This window comes from Rattus norvegicus, chromosome 7 (assembly GCF_021556685.1).
Source record: "Rattus norvegicus strain SHRSP/BbbUtx chromosome 7, alternate assembly SHRSP_T2T, whole genome shotgun sequence".
NCBI lineage: Eukaryota > Metazoa > Chordata > Mammalia > Rodentia > Muridae > Rattus > Rattus norvegicus.
The window spans coordinates 13812305-13831313 of NC_141540.1; the positions used below are offsets into that span (position 1 = coordinate 13812305).

Consider the following 19009-nt stretch of genomic DNA (forward strand, 5'->3'; position numbering starts at 1 on the left):
GGATTGACAGGCGACTATGGGCATGCGGCCAGAAGCAGGGCATCTAATATCTGCAGAGTTTGCTGCTAGACAGCCATTCAGGATCTGCAGTAATCAGTTTAGGCAGGAGCGGGAGCGAGGCAAGGATGCGGCAGGGAATAGGATCCTTAGACGCAGAAAGGGTTCACTGCGCGTGCGTGGAGGACACGGCGTGTGATACAGCGGTCCCTGCCGGCAGGGCGAACCAACTGCATGGTGCTCGGGTCTGCCTATCCTCCGTGAAGGGGAGAAATATATGATACATTGAGATAAATCAGATTTAAGGTTTGGTCAGAGAAGATGTAGGTTTAAATTCTGGTCTTGCTTTAATGTGCTATGCTATGTGACCTTGGATAAGTTACTGGATGTCTCTGGCCATCCGAGTGAATAATACGAGTGAAATTTCACGGGGTTCTTGTAAGAATGAAGTAGGGCTGGAGAGTTGGCTCAGTGGTTAAGAGCACTGTCTGCTCTTCCAGAGGTCCTGAGTTCAATTCCCAGCAACCACGTGGTGGTTCACAACCATCTGTAATGGGATCCGATGCCCTCTTCTGGTGTGTCTGAAGACAGTGGCAATGCACTCATATAAATAAAGTAAATAAATGATTTTTTAAAAAAGTTTTCTTTCTTTTTTCAAAGATTTATTTATTTATTATATATAAGTACACTGTAGCTTATACGAGCCAATAAATAATTTTTTTTAAAAAAATCAAACAAAAAATAAGGCTTGAGTCATAGCTTAGTTGGTCAAGTACTTGCCATAAAAACAGGAAAATCTGGGTTCAAATCCCAGTTCTTGCATAAAAATCTTCTGCATGCCCTCGGAGAACTTGGAGTTCCACGAGGCTAAACTAGCCTGCCAGTGACCCTTGGAAAATCTCTCGTCTCTTCCTCAAAAAAGTACAAAATATAGATAAAGGAAGACATGATACCAACCTCTGACCCCCACATACACGAATGCCTGCACTGCACGTGCATGTGACAAAGGAAAAAAGCCACAGAGTGATAAAATAGGGTGAAATGCAATGGAACTTAGGCCCACCCGGGATGGGGAGATGGCTATCCAGGTAGGAGAGTGGATCTCCAGGATCTCACAAGGAGCGGAGCGCCCTCTTCTGGACTCCGAGGTCACTGCCCTCATGTGAGTATATTCACACAGAAATAATGAAAGGAATCCTGCAGTGGCGGAGCATTTCATCTCAGCACAAAGGAGGCGCAGGCAGGCAGAGTAGAGTTTGAGGCCAGCCTGGTTTACAAGGCGAGTTTTAGGACTCCCGAGGCAAACCGTGTCTTGAAAAGAAGAAAGAAAAAGACAGTAAAATTAAAATATTAAAAAGAATCTCTGGGCTGGAGAGATGGCTCTCAGTGGTTAAGAGCACTGACTACGGGGTTGGGGATTTAGCTCAGCGGTAGAGCACTTGCCTAGCAAGCGCAAGGCCCTGGGTTCGGTCCCCAGCTCCGAAAAAAAGAAAAAAAAAAAAAAAAGAGCACTGACTGCTCTTCCAGAGGTCCTGAGTTCAAATCCCAGCAACCACATGGTGGCTCACAACCATCTGTAATGAGATCTGATGCCCTCTTCTGGTGTGTCTGAAGACAGCGACAGTGTGCTTACATTAAATAAATAAATCTTTAAAAAAAGAAAGAATCTCTTCAGAGCTTATTTATTTATTTATTATATGTAAGTTCACTGTTGCTGTCTTCTTTTAAAGTCTCTAAAAGATGGCCTTCCTCCTCAAGATCCAGTATTCCGCTGTCTTAGACTAGGCCAAGGAGGAAAGAGGAAAAGAGGAAGAACACATCACTCCCCTTATTGGATGGATTATGATCATGTGATATTGGGTGCCTTCAGAGTTCTGGGAAATGTAGTCCATTTTGAAAGGCCAATTAAAAAAAAGAAAACAAACAAACAAACAAACAACCCAAAGGGAAATAGGAAGACAGACCTCTTGAGAGAAGTGTTGTTGTCAAGCTGTAATGATGTTGGTGAGACAGAGAGTTGTTTAGTGGGGAAATCATTTGCTGAACACATAACAGATCGAAGTTCAAATCCTTAAACTATGCAAAAATCCAGATGTGGTGGCTCATCCATCGTTGTAGCAAAGGGGAGGTAGAGACGGGAAGTCATCAGTGGTAACTAATTCAGCACATCCAATGCACGAGAGGTTCTGTGAGAAAACCTGTCCAAAAAACAAAGCGGAAGCCAGGATGGTGGTCACAGCATTCATCCTGTGTGTCACGGAGGCAGAGGCAGGCGGATCTGAGTCTGAGGCCAGCCTGCTACACAGAGTGAGTCCCAGGACAGCCAGAGCCACACAGAGAAACCGTGTCTCCAAAAAACAAAACAAAACAAAACAAACAAAAAAAAAAGAAGCAACAAAAAAAGGGAGTACAGCTCAGAAGAGGTAGGGTGTGTATGACAGTTAGATGAGACTGCTCGAAGATTACAGCACTCTTGCAAGAGACTCAGGATCAGTTTCAAACACCCTCATGGTGGCCTACAACCATCTGTAGCCAGTTCCAGAGAGGGTCTGACCTCTGGAGACACCATGCACACAAGTGCACAGACAAACTGAGAGGAAAAAAAAAACACACAATACATAAAACAAATAAATCTTTAAAAAAAAATCAAACAAGAGTACAAAAGGGGCTGGCTGGGTTTGGTTGGTGGAGAGCTTTCTCAGCATCACAGAATAAGGTGTGGTGGGTGAGCCGCGCCTGTCCTGTCAAGCCAGCACTTGGATGCTAGAAGCTACCAGGTGAGCTGAGCTTCATGAGACTGGTTCTCAAAAGAAATCAGTTTTCACTCTACATCTTGGGGTACTAGGGAGTCACGGGGGGCTTTTTATAGTGAGACCTCAGGCTTGGTAGAGCTCGCTCTCTCTCTCTCTCTCTCTCTCTCTCTCTCTCAATTTAGTTAGAAACAAGAGTAAGGATTGAATGGTTTGCACAGAACCGATCTGAACACACACACACACACACACACACACACACACACACACACACACACACACGAAAGGCTAAGGGGAGAATGTGCAAGCAGAACCCGAATGTGTACTGTACAGGTCCGACAAGGCTCGCACCCCACCGCTACATCGCCACGAGAGCCCTGTACCTGCCAGCTGCCGCTCGAAGGGAACAGGGACACCTGCCCGGCCGCATTCTGTTCATCCCCAGCCTTTTCTTCACAAAAAACGCAAGCGTAAACAAGAGCCATAAAATGCACCATAGCCGGAAGAACATACACCTTTAAGACCACCCTCCTGGCGCTGGACGTGGGCGCGGTCCAGTCCTCCCAATGAAACGGAAGCAAGAGGCCGCGCGGTCCGGGGCTTAAAAACCCAGAGCGGGGCTAGAAGTGGGCGTGGCCTTAGTGCAAGCGTCGAAATCCTGGGAGTTGGGTGGGGCTTGTGAGTACTTAGGACGCCAAGCAGGGCCCCAGAAATGGTGATTGCCCACAAGCCTATTAGGAGTTCGATCCTCGGGACTCATTTTGTGATACCTGGTTAAAGGAGAAAGCAATTCCACCAAATTGTCCTCCGAATTCCACATAGGAGGCTCAGAACGCGTGCACCCACACCCATTCGCGTTAGTCTCCAAACCTGATGACCTGAATTCCATTCCCTGAACCCATATTGTGGAACTATAAACTCCTTAAATTGTCTTTGGACGACCAAAAAATGAGCAAGTTTCCCACAATATATAAATAAAACAGACCACAGGAGAGTGGGCGTGGCCTTGATCACCAAAAAAAAAAAAAGGGGGGGGGGGCTGCTGGAGGGGCTTCTATGCCCTTAACAAGCGAGACTAGGCTGTGCTTGATTCGGCTGTCTTTAATCCCAATTCTCCGGAAGCTGGAGCAAGCGGATTTCAGTGAGTTTGAAGCCAGCCTGGTCTACAGAGCGAGTGTCACAGAGCCAGGGCGTCATGGTAACCCTGTCTCAAAAAACAAAATTTTAAAACAATTTTAAAAGCCCACAATTGTTGCCACCGCAAGCCAATTTGAAAACGAGGCAGGGGGTCCGGCCTGTGCTCTCTAGAAAAGGTGGGGTCAGTAAGAGCGAGGGAGCACGGCAAAGGGCGCATGGCTCAGGTCTGATCCCCGGTTCATCCCTGGGACCTACACAGTGGAACGAGAGAACCTACTTTCCTAGACTGTTCTCTGACTTTCACACATGTACATACTAAATAAATACAAATACAAAAATTTAGCGGTTTTTTTGAAGCAAGAGAAATGAGGCGGCGGGAAGTGCTGCTATGCCTTTAAGCACCCAGACTCCTCCCCGAGTGGGCGTGGTAGCAGCCAGCGCCTTGAAAAATAACTGTGGGGGCGGGGCTTGGCAATTGTCCGTTGTGATTGGCTAGATCCTCGGGCGGTGGTTCCTGGGGGCGCGTGCGCGCGATGCCTCCTCCCGCCTCTCAGGCGCGGGGGCGTGGAGAAAGGAGCCAGCACTTGCTTTTATTGGCTCTCGCGCAGGTCCCGCCCCACAGTCGAGGGCCCTCACGTGACGCGACGGCTGGGGCCTCCCGGCGCGGGGGACGCTAGTGGCCAAGATGGCGGCAGAGCTGGTGGAGGCCAAAGTGAGTGAGGGAGAGTGGCTCCAGCCGGGACAGGCGGGTGGCGGAGTACGGACCGCTCCTCGCAGGGAGCTAGGAGGGCGGGGGGCGGGGTGTGGCGCCGCGGGCTGGCGAGGGTGCGACCAGGACGCGGGCTGAGCCTGCGGGCGGGGGGCGGGGAGACCGGGGGCGGGGTCGCCAGCACCCTCCTGGGGTGTCCCCGCCGTCTACTGTCACTTCTTTACCGACCCGAACTGGGTTTCCTACAGGCTGCGAATACACAGCCTCCCGGGAACAGGCACTGTCCTCTTTTGGGTGAGCTCCATTGGGACAGAAGTGGGGGTCCTTCTGTGGTCTTGGAAGCCGAAGGAATGCAGTGACTTCTCCATCGGGTTTCCAAGGCAACGAGTAGGACTCAGGTCCGGGTGCCCCCCCCTTTCCTCCCCTAAAGGCCAGCATGGGGAAGGTCTGCAGGGATTTCCACAAGTGCTCTGATTCTCTGGGCCCGTACTGACACCTCCCACTACTGAATAAGTCAGACTCCAGACTCAACCCAACTATAAGTGTCCAAGTTCATTTTAGAGACCCACCCCTCGAGCCCCGCTCCCCACTTGCCAGCCTCCAATGATCCTGCCTCACTCTCTAACCTCTACATCCTAGTGAATCATCTTGTAGGGTTTTACTGCTGCCTGGTGTAGCCCGCTGGACCCACCACCCTCTTCTTTTTATGTGTTCCTCAGATTGATCCCCACGAGACACCTTGACTGAGTCCAGGGGAGCACTGTTTAGGGTTGTTTCCCCCATTTCTGCATTAAGGTACCAGGGCTCTGACCTTCTTGAGTCCCATTAAACCTTCCCGGAGTACAGCTTGGCTTAGCTTTCATCCAGTTCTACGCTGTCTCCCTGCCAAGGCTCCAGCCCCTCAGTCTTCCTCAAGCATCTTCCTACCAATAAGATCCTGACTTGCCCACCCTCCTTTCCTGTCTCTTTTGTTACATGGTTCTTCCCTCCCCACCAGGACCCTTAGAGTGATTCTAGAGACTCTGAATAAAAAGTGCACTCCGGGTGTGGTGGTACATGCCTTTAATCCCAGGACTCAGGAGACAGAGGCAGGGAGATCTCCCTGAGTTCAAAGCCAGTCTAGTCTACAAAGTGAGTTACTGGACAGCCATGGCTCCACAGAGAAACCCTATCTCCAAAAAATTTTTAAAAAGTGTAACCATCTTCCCCCCTGTTCACTCACCCAAAATCTATACCATTTACATAAACTCTTGGGGAACAGAACTTTGAGATGGGTACATGTGAACTGTGGGTCTGGGACCCAGTTTTACTGCTTGAATTCCCTCTTGTAGCATCCTTAGAACATTGGGGGAGGCCAATGCCTCTGTACCCACCTCCCCCCTCAGCGATAAGGGCTGTAATTGCTTCTTTGCTGTCTAGATCCTTGAAATAAAAGTTGCTGACCCTCTGTCAGCTAGACCGTTCCTCCACCTTAGTTAGGTGAACTTGTCCCTTCTTTGCAGCTCTGAAATGATCCAGAGGGGCTCCTGTCATGGCCCTCACAGTGCTTGAAGTTTGATGGTAGTACTTCCACTTCTCCTGTAGCTATCCTCCAGCCTGTCACAACAGGCCAGAGAGTCTGTCTTCTGAGGTCCACTGGGGCTTCCAGGAGGCGATTGTGGTGTTTGTGAATGAATGGACCACGCTCCATCCTGCAGATGAGTGGTCCCTGCCACAGGCTGGAGTGAAGCCTTCAACCTTTTGCCCTTGTGTATCTCAGCTTTCTGAAGACCCTTGGCTAGTGACACAGCTGAGTGCAGCCACTTGTGTCTGTGTCTGGGCTGTCGTTCTACATCACACCCCGGCTGAAGGCTCCAGAAGTCATGGCGCTGATGCTGCAGTCTGTGCCAGGGCGGGAAATGCACTCTGGACGATGGATGTAGGCTTCTTCCTGCACCTGTCCGATGCCCTGCTGTTCCTTAGCAGGCTGCTTGGGCCATGGCAGCTGCTAAGAAACCTGACCCAGACCATATGGTAGCGACCTGGCTGCTCTCATGCTGCCATGCATCCTCGGTGATGGAGCTCCTGGTAACCACTGGGACCACAAAGCCCCTGCTCTGACTGAACCACCGAGGGCTCCTACCTTACTTACCTCTCCTGAGTTGTGAGGGTTTGGGTACGAATGTGCTAACTATGTGTTGTTCGTCCCTGCGTGCAGGAGGAAGTGAAGGCCACATTAGGTGTGCCCAAGAGCCACATACCCTAGAGTCCCTGGAGAGTCCGGGCTTCCCTACAATCCTCCAGAGGTCTGGGAAGCTTGGTAGTAACCAGGTCAAACTCCAGCCCACCCTGTAATACCAGGAGTACTTAAGTCATGCTGTAGTAGCTGGTACCCCAGATCTCAGGTTTTTTTCAGTACTCCCTAGGACACTGCTTTTGGTCCCAAGGGCCATGTTAGGTAGTGCTCAGCACCCCAAGTGACCAGGTGGACATCCAATGGGACAGATCCCAGACTCCTGGGCTGGTCAGGTGGGCTTTCTGTATTGCTTTACAGGTTTCTTTGGGGCTCACAGACTGGGTCACCTGACTGTCTCCTCATGCTACTTGGGGTATGTGTCCCAGCTCTGTGGAAGTCCCTTTCTACCTCCACTCTTCATTCAGTGGAGACCAGAATCAGGACTTAACACAAGAGACCCTGGACCCAGCTGACCTGTCAGGGATGCCCAGTCCTTGTATCTGTGGGGCCCTGCCATGCCCGCAGCCATCAGCTGTCTTGAGTGCAGGTGTCCTGCCAGAGGGCCTGGGTCATGCTCTGGAATCCCCTTATGCTCTGGTTGGTTTCCTTTTGCCTGAAACATCCCGTAAGTGCATTCCTAGGCCTGCCCATCTGTGTCACCTTGTCATTAGCTAGGTCACTGCTCAGTTTGGCTGTTCTCATGTGCACCCATTCTGTTCCTGGGTACCCTGGTGGTGCCTTGGGGGGTACTCCTGGCATGGTTGGCTAAAAACCAAGGGCAGAACCCAGGGTGCCTTATTGGAAGACCTGTCTCCGCCTATGGTGCCCAGGGTCCTTGCCTGAGACTAGCAGGCCATACCTACTCTGGAACAGCACTTATAGGAAGCAGGAAGGGAGCTGTGGGGCGAGGGGAGATGCAGGTTAGAGGATCAAATCCCTGAGAGCTGCTGTGGTTCCCCTTTGCAGAACATGGTGATGAGCTTCCGAGTGTCAGACCTGCAGATGCTGCTGGGCTTTGTAGGTCGTAGCAAGAGCGGGCTGAAGCATGAGCTGGTGACCAGGGCCTTGCAGCTGGTGCAGTTTGACTGTAGCCCGGAGCTTTTCAAGAAGATCAAAGAGCTGTATGAGACTCGCTATGCCAAGAAGAGTGCAGAGCCCGGCCCACAGGCGCCACGGCCCCTGGATCCCCTGGCACTACACTCCATGCCCAGGACTCCCCTGTCAGGACCCACCGTGGACTACCCCGTGCTGTACGGGAAGTACTTGAATGGACTGGGGCGCCTGCCCACCAAGGCCCTTAAGCCGGAGGTACGCCTGGTAAAGCTGCCTTTCTTCAACATGCTGGACGAGTTGCTGAAGCCCACTGAGCTGGGTGAGTGGTGGGCAGTGTCCCGAGACCCCCAAAGCAGTCTCAGCACTGTGCCCCATGACCAGCCTCCCCAAACCTAGTAGCTTAAAGCACATGGCGTGGGAGGCAGGGCAGCAAGCACATCCTGGCCTTCTCATCACTTAGGGGCTAGACTGGGCTGCAGACTTCGGGGCTAGACTGGGCTACAAACTAAGACCTCGGAGGGTGTGGCTGAGGGTGTAGGTTGAAAAGTGAGCCAAGCATTCACTAGCATGCATAACCTTTCACCCCCCACTTGGTTGGCTGAGGCAAGAGGATTGCCATGATTCTGAGGCTAGCCTGGGCAAAGAGACCCTGATTTTTTTTTTTTTAAATGACATTTTGTTTTTAAAGAATTATTTATTTATTTTATGTATATGAGTACACTATTGTCCTCAGACACACCAGAAGAGGGCATCAGATCCCATTACTCATGTCTGTGAGCCACCATGTGGTTGCTGGGATTTGAACTCAGAACCTCGGGAAGAGCAATGAATGCTCTTAACCGCTGAGCCATCTCTCCAGCCCCCAGACCCTGATTTTTAAAAGAAAAGAAAGAAAAAGAAAAATAGATGCTAAGTTCCAAGTTCTCAGGGTACCAGGTCATAGACTGGTCGGTCAGACCCCATCCTCCCTGTTGAGGCAAGGATGGCCTCCGAGCCCTCTACAGCGCCTGGTGTTCTGCGCACTGCCAAGTAGGCTTGTAGCCACAGAGGCTGCCCTGAGCTGTGTACCTAGAAGGTCCTGGGACTTTCTCGGATTCTCCCAACGTCCTAATGCCACATTCTCCATCCTGCCTGCCTCTGTGAAAGCCCAGAGGTTGGGCCCCAGTACTTGGGCTGGCTCAGAGATGGGCAGTGCCTTCTGTTGACACCACGTGGTGCTTAGGGGCCTTCCCTTCAGCCTGGGTAGCACTCTTCTACTGTAGCAAGGCCATGTCCTCCTATCCTAGGACTGGCGCGGGGTAGGGGTGGGGGGCTGTGTTTAAATTGGGGCTGCTGGAGGAAGGACAGTGGACAGCAGTGGTTGTACCTTCTGGCATGGTCCAGGACTTTTCTGTGATTAGAGGCCCCATCCCCTTACTGAGGCTCCACCCTTCTCTTGAAACCTACGATGCTGATGGGGGCTTCTAGGCAGAGCCTCCAGTCTGCCCACCCTGCCCTTCCTGTCATGCTCCAAGTGCCACAAGCTTGCCCCCCTGCTGTCAGGAGCCTTGGGGCCAAGCTGACTGGGTGTCATCTTGAGGGAGACCTAAGTGCCAAGAGGTTGGCCCCTGGCCTCCCCGCCTGCATGACAGGCTTCCTTCCTGCCGAGCAAGCCAGCCGTCACTCTGCCCCACAATGCATCACTGTGCCCCTACCCCCCAGGGACCTCGGTCACCTGATCTCCGGGAGAGCATGCTCCTCTGTATACCAGCAACTTGAACAAAGAGATCTAGCCTGCCCGCCTGCCTCTCACCAGGGCACCCCCTCCCAGGGTCCCCACACCCTGAGGGGCTGCTCGGTAAGGGTGCTGATCCTAGGTCTTAGGCTGTGACTTCTCAAGTTCCAAAGCCCAAGATTTCACAGGCTTCCTTAGCCCTGGCCTAGACCCTCCCAGCATGGCCCCAGACACAGTCGGACTGAACCCATATGTCACCTGAGCACCCGGAGGGGGAGGGGAAAAGGAGGGAGAGACCAGCTGGAGACCAGGGCACATGGACAGCCAGTAACCAGAGAGAGCAAGGGACTCATCCAAGGACACACAGCAGCCTGAGCTAGCCCCCAGGTTGATTCCCTTTCCACCAGGCTGTACCCCTGTTTGTCTGGGGGTCCATGTTGGTTTCTCCCCCACTTCCAGGGTAGGCAGGCCCTGATAGATAGCAGTTGCTGCCCACAGCAGCACTGACTCAGGACTCGAGACCTGGAGGTCCAGGCAGAAGTGAGGATGGTGTGGGACTGGGTGGAGAAGGAGGTATCATGGAGCTGGTGTTGCCTGCCCTAGGGCCGTGTGTCCTTTGAGCAGTTGGAGGGCTTCCTGGAGGTCATCTAGATGGAATGAAGCCATTATGGTAGTAAAGAGTGATGGGGGCTCTAGACTTGAGGACGTGGCCAGGGCTGGGGGACCCATGATCCTCCGGCTCATGGGACATCAGCCTCTTTAGCCCCTGCTACTTCCCCCTGCTGTCCTCATGGGTCAGTTCCCAGGCTGCCCTGGCACTTATGGTCTTCTAGCTCCAGCCCCGACAGTGCTGTGAATAGAGGTCCACCCGTGTCATCCTCAGAGGACACTGGGAAAACCTGCCTGGTTCTGTCAGCAGGGCTTTGGCACAGGCTACACCTCAGCCTCCCACACTGACTTCTTCATTACCCACCCCAGGCCTTTCCCAGTCAGTCGTTACAGGTGCTCCCCAATGCCTGCCCATATAACGTCTCCTCCACCATAGCTGGCTTTCAACACTACCTTTATCTGTTGCACTTTACCTTTTGGGTGTTTATTTTTTGTGGTATTTTGAGGCAGGGACTCAGGTAGCTCAGGCTGGCCCAACTTGTTATATAACAAAAATGATCTAGACCCTCTGATCCTGTTTGTACTTCCCCACTGCTGCACTGATCGGCAGGCACCCCTGCATCCACCACCACCCTTGCTGTCTGACCCCCAGGCTGGGCCTGGCTGGCTCAAATCACGGATTTGGGGCAGGACAGCAGCACGGGTGAGCAGAGTACACTGGTCCTGCCCACCCCCGGGGCACAGGCTGTGCTCCTCTGTGGCTAGGTACATCCCCACCTAGCCGTGAGTCCCACAGTGGTGCTGAGTGCCACTCTGTCCTCAGTCAGTTCTGCTCCCTGCCGACCCCTAACTCAGGACCTTTGTGGTGGGCGAGGGCAGCTGTGTGGAACTGGACCTGATGGTACCTAGGTGATCGAGCCCAGCACGCTGCTGCCATGGCTGGCCTGAGGCAGATGGGGCCCCACTTTTGGCCTTGGCACTGCTAGTGCAATCAGATAGTCCTGCATTAAATGCCTATCACTTTAGCCAGGTGGTGGTGTATGCTTTTAGTCCAGCGCTCAGGAGGCAGAGGCAGGCCTGGTCTACAGAGCAAGTTCCAGGACAGCCAGGGCTACACAGTGAGACCGTCTGGTGAGGAGGCCACTTATCCCCTGTAGCCCCTGGATGAAGTGGCAATTGTGTCAATGTCTCGAGGGACTTAGGGATACCCAGAGCTGGTCCTGGGTAGTCCTACTCTCTATTGGGTTCCCATTGCCCACCTCCACCCTGGAGTGCACAAGACTTAGACCACACAACAGTGAAGATCCTGGGCATCGTCTTCCAAGGCCAGGCAGAGGCGGTCTGTGGGTTCCCCCACAGAGTTTGTGTTTGCCCTGCCCATGTGCAGTGTCCATGGTGTGGTCCTCCACCTAAAACCCATGCTGTAGAGGCCAGAGAGAGTGGTCGGGAGGGAAGGAGGCAGCAGGCTGCTGGGTAGCCCAGGCTGCCCTCATCCCACCTCATTCCGAACTGGCGGTGTGCAGTTGGTTTTGGTTTTCTTTCTTTGGAGCTGAGGACCGAACCCAGGGCTTTGCACTTGCTAGGCAAGTGCTTTACCAACTGAGCTAAATCCCCAACCCCTTGGTTTTCTTTTGATGTAAGGTTTCTCTGTGGAACTCTGGCTATCCTGGAATTCACAGAGATTACCTGCCTCTGCCTCTGGGATTAAGTGTGGGCCACCACGCCTGGACAGTTTGATCAGGCCCTCAGACACTGTTGTATAGGACAGACATGAGCATCAACAACTTATTAGAGGAGGGTTGCAGGTTCAGGGCCAGCCTGGGCTATAAAGTGAGAGCCACAGTTGGTGCAAAGGCCATAAAACTGGGTGGGTCTGATGAGGCCTCCAGGAAGGGTTCAGTTCAAGGCTGGTGCTGCCCTGGAGACCCAGCCCTCAGTGCCGGGTGGGGGCAGGCTGCTTCTGGGGACCGGCAGCCTGTGGTTCCTGCAGTGGCATGGGTGGGATAAGCCTGGCTGCTGGAGGATGGGACTCTTATCTCCTACCCAGCCACTGCCACCTCAGGTGTCTGCCATGGTCCTGCTGGGCTTGTTTCACCCTCCCTTGGATGATGGCTGCAGGTAGGCAGCCCTGAGTGGCCCAGGCAGCCCTGGTCTCAGCTCTCCCTCGGGCCCTGCAGCATTCTGCATGCAGCCTGCTGTCACCCAGGGGCCCATGGCTCTTTCTGTATGTGAGACAATCCCCTCACCCCAGCCACTCCACCCCAGGTCGGAATCTGCCTGTACTCAGTATGTGGCACAGGCAACAGCCTTCGGGTCAGAAGGTTCCAGGCCAATCACACCCAGCATCAGCTGTTCTCATAAACCAGATCCTGCGGCTGTTCAGACAATGCTACCTGGCAGGGATGGTGGCTGATTTTGCAGAGCTGGGTGGAGCTATAGGCCTGTTCCCCACTGCTGTGTGCCCTTGGGGCTCAGACTCACCTGGAGTCCAGGCAGGTTTTTTTTTTTTTTTTTTTTTTTGGTTCTTTTTTTCGGAGCTGGGGGACCGAACCCAGGGCCTTGCGCTTCCTAGGTAAGCGCTCTACCACTGAGCTAAATCCCCAGCCCCCAGGCAGGTTTTTGAACCCAAGATCCTTCTGCTCCGGCCTCCTGCACACTGGGTGGCAGGTGCCAGTACTGCCTCTTCTCCTTTTCCTTAGGCCTGCTGTGGCCACAGCAACTAAAAGCCCCCTGCTGGGCTCCCGCCCCATAGGCCAGCATGCTGTTGTGGAGCCCGTGCAGACAGAACGGTGGCCCACAGATACATGCGGCTACCCCTCCACCTTTGGGCTACATGGCTGGGGGTGGAGGGGGGGTTCCAGAATGGGCGAGGCCAGTACATGTCACTAGAGTCTCAGGTGAAGAGTGGTGGCCTTTGTCAAGCTAGGCTGCCTGACCCACGTGTGTTCAGTCCCACAGAGTGCTGAGAAGCTGCAAGAGAGCCCGTGCATCTTCGCGCTGACCCCTCGGCAGGTGGAGATGATCCGCAACTCCAGGTGGGGCCCAGCAGGCTCCGGAGCCTCTCCCAGGCACACACGTCATCAGACGAAGCCCAGAGACCCTTGGGTGCCATGGGTGTGGGTGAGCCTGGGCTGTCCCTGCCTTATTTGCCAAGGCAGAGGTCAAGCTGGGGTGGGTGGGTTCTATGACCACTTAGCTGGTAACCAAGAGAAGGACCCCTGGGTGGCCTATGCTGCCACTGACTCTGCTCCTGCCCTGCCCACAGGGAGCTGCAGCCTGGAGTGAAAGCAGTGCAGGTGGTACTGAGGTACGAGCCAGCGAGAGAGCAAGCCACGCCCTACCCCGACCTGCAGCAACCCCAACAAGCTGTCCTGTACTGCCACCATCTGCTCTCATTGCACAGGCCTTCCCAGTTCTCTCTCTTTGGCTGTGTGTCCCCACAGCCCCACCCCCATGTCCCGTGAACTCCCACAGCCCCCCTGTGTCTCATGTTCCCCCACAGCCCCATGTCCTGCTGTCTCCCTAGGATCTGTTACTCTGACACCAGCTGTCCACAGGAGGACCAGTATCCACCCAACATCGCTGTGAAAGTCAACCACAGCTACTGTTCAGTGCCGGTGAGCGGGGCAGCCTGGGAGCGGGGTGACATAGACACCAAGCAGGAATGGGGACCTGGTGGGGCTGAGTATAGCTCTGTCCACAGGGCTACTATCCCTCCAACAAGCCTGGTGTGGAACCCAAGAGGCCCTGCCGCCCCATCAACCTTACCCACCTCATGTATCTGTCCTCGGCCACCAACCGCATTACTGTTACCTGGGGCAACTATGGCAAGGTGAGCCCTGGCCCAGCACCCAACTGCCTCATGTCTCCCTGTCCATCCTGTGCCCAGCACCCCATCCTTCCACATTGCTGCCCTGACACAGCCTCTCTGTCCACAGAGCTACTCTGTGGCTTTGTACCTGGTGCGACAGCTGACCTCCTCAGACCTGCTACAGAGGTTGAAGACGATTGGGGTGAAGCATCCTGAGCTCTGCAAGGCTCTGGGTGAGTGGAAGGGCCTCCAGGCCTTGCTGTGCCTGCTGGGACCTCCTGCTAGGGTGTGCAGTGACAGATGTGGGGAAAGACGCAAGGCCAGGCTGGGGTCCAGCTCCTGGCCCTTGCCGTGGGGTTTTAGGCCCTGGTCTGTGGGCACAGAGCATGATGAGCAGCAGGACGGTGGGACACAGGTGATGGCATTGTTCTTTTGAGACAGGGGTCTCTGTATAGTAGCCCCGGCTGTCCTGCAACTTGCTCTCTAGACCAGGCTAGCCTCAGACTCAGAGATCTGCCTGCCTCTGCCTCCCAAGTGCTGAAATTGAAGGAGTCTGTCAGCATCGCCCAGCCAAGATGGGTGTTTTTAAGTTGAGACAGACAGTGTAGTTCTGAAGACATGGCCCCTGCAGAAGGCTTAAGAGCCCACACTGCCCACCCAACCTCCCTGGCTCTGGACCTCCCCAGTGGACATTCCTTTGCAGGGCAGGCCTCAGCTGCCTTGGGGGCATTCAGGCCTGTTGTTTCCCGTCTCAACTGGGGTTGGCCTGGCCAGGTTCCAGTCTGTTCTGAGGAGGGTGCTATCATGACCCCCTAGCTGGGAGGAGGGGGCCCAGGCCTGCTGGAGTTGTCCTACCTGAGCAATTGAAGGCTTGCTTTGCAGGCCAAGGCTACCAGCTCTATTGTTTGTTAACCAGGGTTGGGACAGCAAAGTCACAGGTGCACCCTGTGTGCATGCGCCTGGTCAGTGTTCGACAGGTCACAAGGCTTAAGAAAAAGCTTTTGCTGGCCTGACGCTACAGGTTCTGTGCCATCTCAGTGGTATTCTCAGCTGACCCCTCAGGGCTGTGATGTTGCCACAACATATCTGTATGGCCTCAGGGAAGCTGTGCCTCTTGGATCTTTCCAGAAATGACATGCTACCTATCAGAGCCTCAGCAGGTGTGGGAGCCCCCAGGGCCTTTCTGTGGGATGCATCGGGATTTGTGGGGTTCAGGCTGGCTGGAAGTGACTTTCCAAGCAGGCAATCAGGAGCTAGAGGCCAGCCTGGCCTACATGAGACCTGCAGTCTCCTTCAGCTGTGGAGAGAGCCTGCTGTCTGACAGTCCCCATCCCCTCTGTCACCTCACATAGTCAAGGAGAAGCTTCGCCTAGACCCTGACAGCGAGATCGCTACTACCGGAGTGCGAGTGTCCCTCATCTGCCCAGTGAGTCCCATCTGTCCCCAGCCATGTGGGTGGTCATTCTGGGATAGCAGTATCCTCACATCCTATCTGTCTGCTCTCCAAGCTGGTGAAGATGCGGCTCTCGGTGCCCTGCCGTGCAGAGACCTGCGCACACCTGCAGTGCTTTGATGCCGTGTTCTACCTACAAATGAATGAGAAGAAGCCCACGTGGATGTGCCCTGTGTGTGACAAGCCCGCAGCTTATGACCAGCTCATCATAGATGGGTGAGTCTGGCCTGGCCTGGGCCACTCCAGGCTGAACACTACTGTGTTTGGGGTGTGTCACGGAGAACAGAGCCAAGCTCTGCACTGGAGACACCAGCTGGCTGTGTTGCCTGACTCCCCTGCTCTAAGCCCGTAGTCTGTGGCCTCTGTTGCAAGATTATTGGAGCCTTTGCTGTGGAGAGGGTCATTCTGTCGCAGCCTCAGGCTGCTAGGTCCCCTGTGCATGTGACCCTGAGCTCCCAGTCTTTGCCAGTGGTCACCTGCAGATGTGGCTTCTATGTGGGGAGGGCAAGACAGGCAGGAACCTGTCCCATAGCATAGAGGGAGGGTGCTGCTCCTTCCCTTGGGGTGTTTTAGCTCTCTACTCAGAACACTGAGTCTGCTGTCTGCCATACCTGAGGTTCCTGCCAGGTGCCAGCCACACTTCTGTGTCCCCAGAGCCTGGACAAAGAACTGAGGCCCTCAGAACCACTTGGGGGTGGGGGCACCTCTGTCTGTCCTTGGGCTGGGAAGAGGGACTTGAATGCACTACCACCCCCAACCTGCCATTCAAGCCTGGCTCCTCCCAGAGGTCACAGCCTTTGATCTGCCATGCTCCTAGTGAGACAGGGGCTCTTGAAGCAGCCACCAGCCCAGCTCCCCAGCCTGCAGATGGCCACTTCCCTGACCAGCTCTAGCCTTGGGTGGAGTGAACGCCCTGGGACTGGGCATGTGGGCTGGACTCAATTGCCCTCTGTTCTCAGCCCAGCTGCGGTCGTCCTTCTGCAGCAAGCCCTCCCTCCCCTAAGCTCCAGGCCAGCAGTAGCCAGGGCTGGCAGGCTCAGCAGGTGCCTTTGCCCTTGGTGGAGCCCTGTGCCACCACCCCAGTGTAGCCAGGGACCTCCTGGAGAGAAGCTCCTGTTGTTGGCCGACATGATCCCAGACGTGTGCTGTGGGAAGTCAATAAGAGATCTGTTCAGCCTACAGGGCCTCAGAATGTATAGGAGTGAATTCTCCAGGCGTACGGGGCACCGGGCAGAGTGCACTTTGTGCCTTTGCCCAGACCTGTCCACTCTGGTGCCCACAGGCTGCTGTCGAAGATCCTGAGTGAGTGTGAGGACGCAGATGAGATTGAGTTCCTGGCGGAAGGTTCATGGCGCCCAATACGTGCAGAGAAGGAACCAAGCTGCAGCCCACAGGGCCCCATCCTGGTGCTAGGTGAGTCCCCCAAACAGCATCCGCCAAACCGCGCCAGCCACGCAGGGCGGCTGAGCACTGTTGCCCTGTCCCCACAGGCACCTCGGACGCCAACGGGCTCGCACCAGCCTCCAGCACCCCGGGCATGGGAAGTGGCCTGAGTGGCCCAGGCGGCGCCGGCGGCGGGGCGGGGGCGGCCGGTGGCCTGGAGAACGGCAAGACAGGCGCAGACGTGGTGGACCTCACACTGGACAGCTCGTCGTCCTCAGAAGATGAGGATGAGGACGAGGACGACGATGAGGACGATGACGAGGGCCCCCGGCCGAAGCGCCGCTGCCCGTTCCAGAAGGGACTGGTGCCCGCTTGCTGACGCCGCTGCGGGGCGCTGGAGGGCGGGAGCCGCTCCCGTCCATCATTCCCTCGCCCACCCCTCCCCGGCTCCCGGCTCCTGTACTTCTGGACTCTCCTCTTGGGGGGGATTAAAAAAAAAGTAAAATGACAAAAAAAAAAAAACAACCAAACAAACAAAAAAAAAAACGAGAAAATAAACACTTACACGGGCCGGCAGCCTGCACGCCACCTCCCGGAGCAGCCCGCGGGGCGCGGGGACCTCGGACACTGGACAGCGGCCGGCGGCTGTCCCCGCTCCCTGCGTTGAGGCCGAGCCCTGACCCCGGAGTGCTGGCCTGGTCGCAAGCAGTTTTAGTTGAGAAGCCATGGTGGGGCGGCGGGCCGGGGACGGTGGCCACAATGTGCAATAACGTGGTGTCCCGGGGCCGGGCGCGGCGGCAGACCCGGGTGGCATGGGGGGGTGTCGTTTCTAGCCAGCTACCTCGGTAACTCCAATTCATTCAGGTTAACTTCCCCATGGGGCAGCCGGCCGCGGGCTTGGGCGCTGTCGCTCTGCTCTTGTGTGGCCCGCGGCATGGGGCTCCCCGGCTGCCTCCTTACCCTCCGGAGCCTCGCTCTTCCAACGCCCCGCTGCCAGGCAGACCTCGGGGCATCCTGCCGCCCTCCCCACCCGACTCTGTCAGGAAGCAATACCGGGTCCGGTCTGGAGCTGGGCGGCCTGGCGGTGTCACCGCATGAACTCGCTGGGAGGCCGGGGCCCTGGCCAGCCACACGGCACTCTTTTCTAATATTTGTATTCTAATTTAATTGTTTTTTAAAAATGCAAATAAAAAAAAAGAACGAAGAGTAGCCGGTCTGGCTTCTGACCATCTGTGGTTTCTCTGTAGCCCAGGCTACTTCTCCCTAGGAGCTGTGCAGTGGGTCAATTAGCCCAGGGGGACTGCTTGTTGGGCAGCGAGACACTGTTGAGCCTCATCATTAGCAGGACAATGGTGGCAGGGATAGCCAAACAAAAGGGTTGGCCTCTGATCTGTGTACCTACACACAAGCAAGTTGGGTGGGCCCAGTGTGAGTACCCTCCCACACAGAAATTTGAACTCTGACAAAAAATTGTGTAGAAAATACACTGGAGTAATACTCGACCCTGATCAGGATCGAGGCTCAGACGTACAGAGTGGAGGGATCAGGAGGACTTTGTGCTCAGTGAGAAACCCATGTGCTGGTACCGCGGCCACTCACGAGGAATGGGGCCGGTGGTATGCTCAAGTAAGAGATGAGTGGATGAGGCTTGCTACTGGAAACCTCGGCATGGCACAGATATGCATCGCACTCCCTGCTCAGACCCAGCACTGTACGACATCATTGATCTGGGAATGGTCAGCAGGTAAGTCATCAAGGAGGCCTCTCCCACTCGGAGCTGTGACAGTCACCTGTTAATAGACATTTTAGGCTCTAGCAGGCAGGCCTAGTGGATTCCCAACATACAGGTCTCCACGGTGATCCAAGAGCGACTCATCCATGCTCTGGACAGAACTCTGTCTGGGCCACAGCAAAACAAGTGGGAAGACACCATAAGAAAGCCTAGAGGCAGAGAGTGGACCCCAAGCCCACCGCATCCCGTCCCCAGTGACAGGGCCCCAGGCCAGCTTCCTCCTGGAGACAGGAAGTTGTCCACAGCCAGCTGAGGTTTCCGGGCCCCCTAGGCCTGATAAGGTCAGTGGAGCTCAGCTGGGGACAGCAGCATGGGGCCTTCTAGAATCCAGATACAGCCCACCCAGGGCCTACAACACTGTAAAGTTGGGGTGTCTGAGCCAGGAC

General features: G+C 54.9%; 1 protein-coding gene and 1 long non-coding RNA gene across 3 annotated transcripts; one reads left to right on the plus strand and one right to left on the minus strand.

The window, feature by feature from the left end:
- Window positions 1–637: 637 nt before the first annotated feature.
- LOC148004447 (uncharacterized) lies at window positions 638–3326 on the minus strand. Its single transcript, XR_015625056.1, has 3 exons — window positions 3131–3326; window positions 1962–2195; window positions 638–1308 (listed from the first exon to the last, which is right to left on the minus strand). It is a non-coding gene; the product is annotated as an uncharacterized LOC148004447 (long non-coding RNA).
- Window positions 3327–4514: 1188 nt separating this feature from the next.
- On the plus strand, window positions 4515–18040 carry Pias4 (protein inhibitor of activated STAT, 4). 2 transcript variants are annotated; one of them, NM_001100757.1, is given in 11 exon segments: window positions 4515–4596; window positions 7775–8180; window positions 13135–13219; window positions 13450–13491; window positions 13711–13801; window positions 13888–14016; window positions 14123–14228; window positions 15348–15421; window positions 15504–15664; window positions 16731–16861; window positions 16939–18037. In NM_001100757.1, coding segments are annotated over 11 exon segments (1524 nt in total). In that variant the 5' UTR covers window positions 4515–4569; the 3' UTR covers window positions 17211–18037.
- Window positions 18041–19009: the final 969 nt, after the last annotated feature.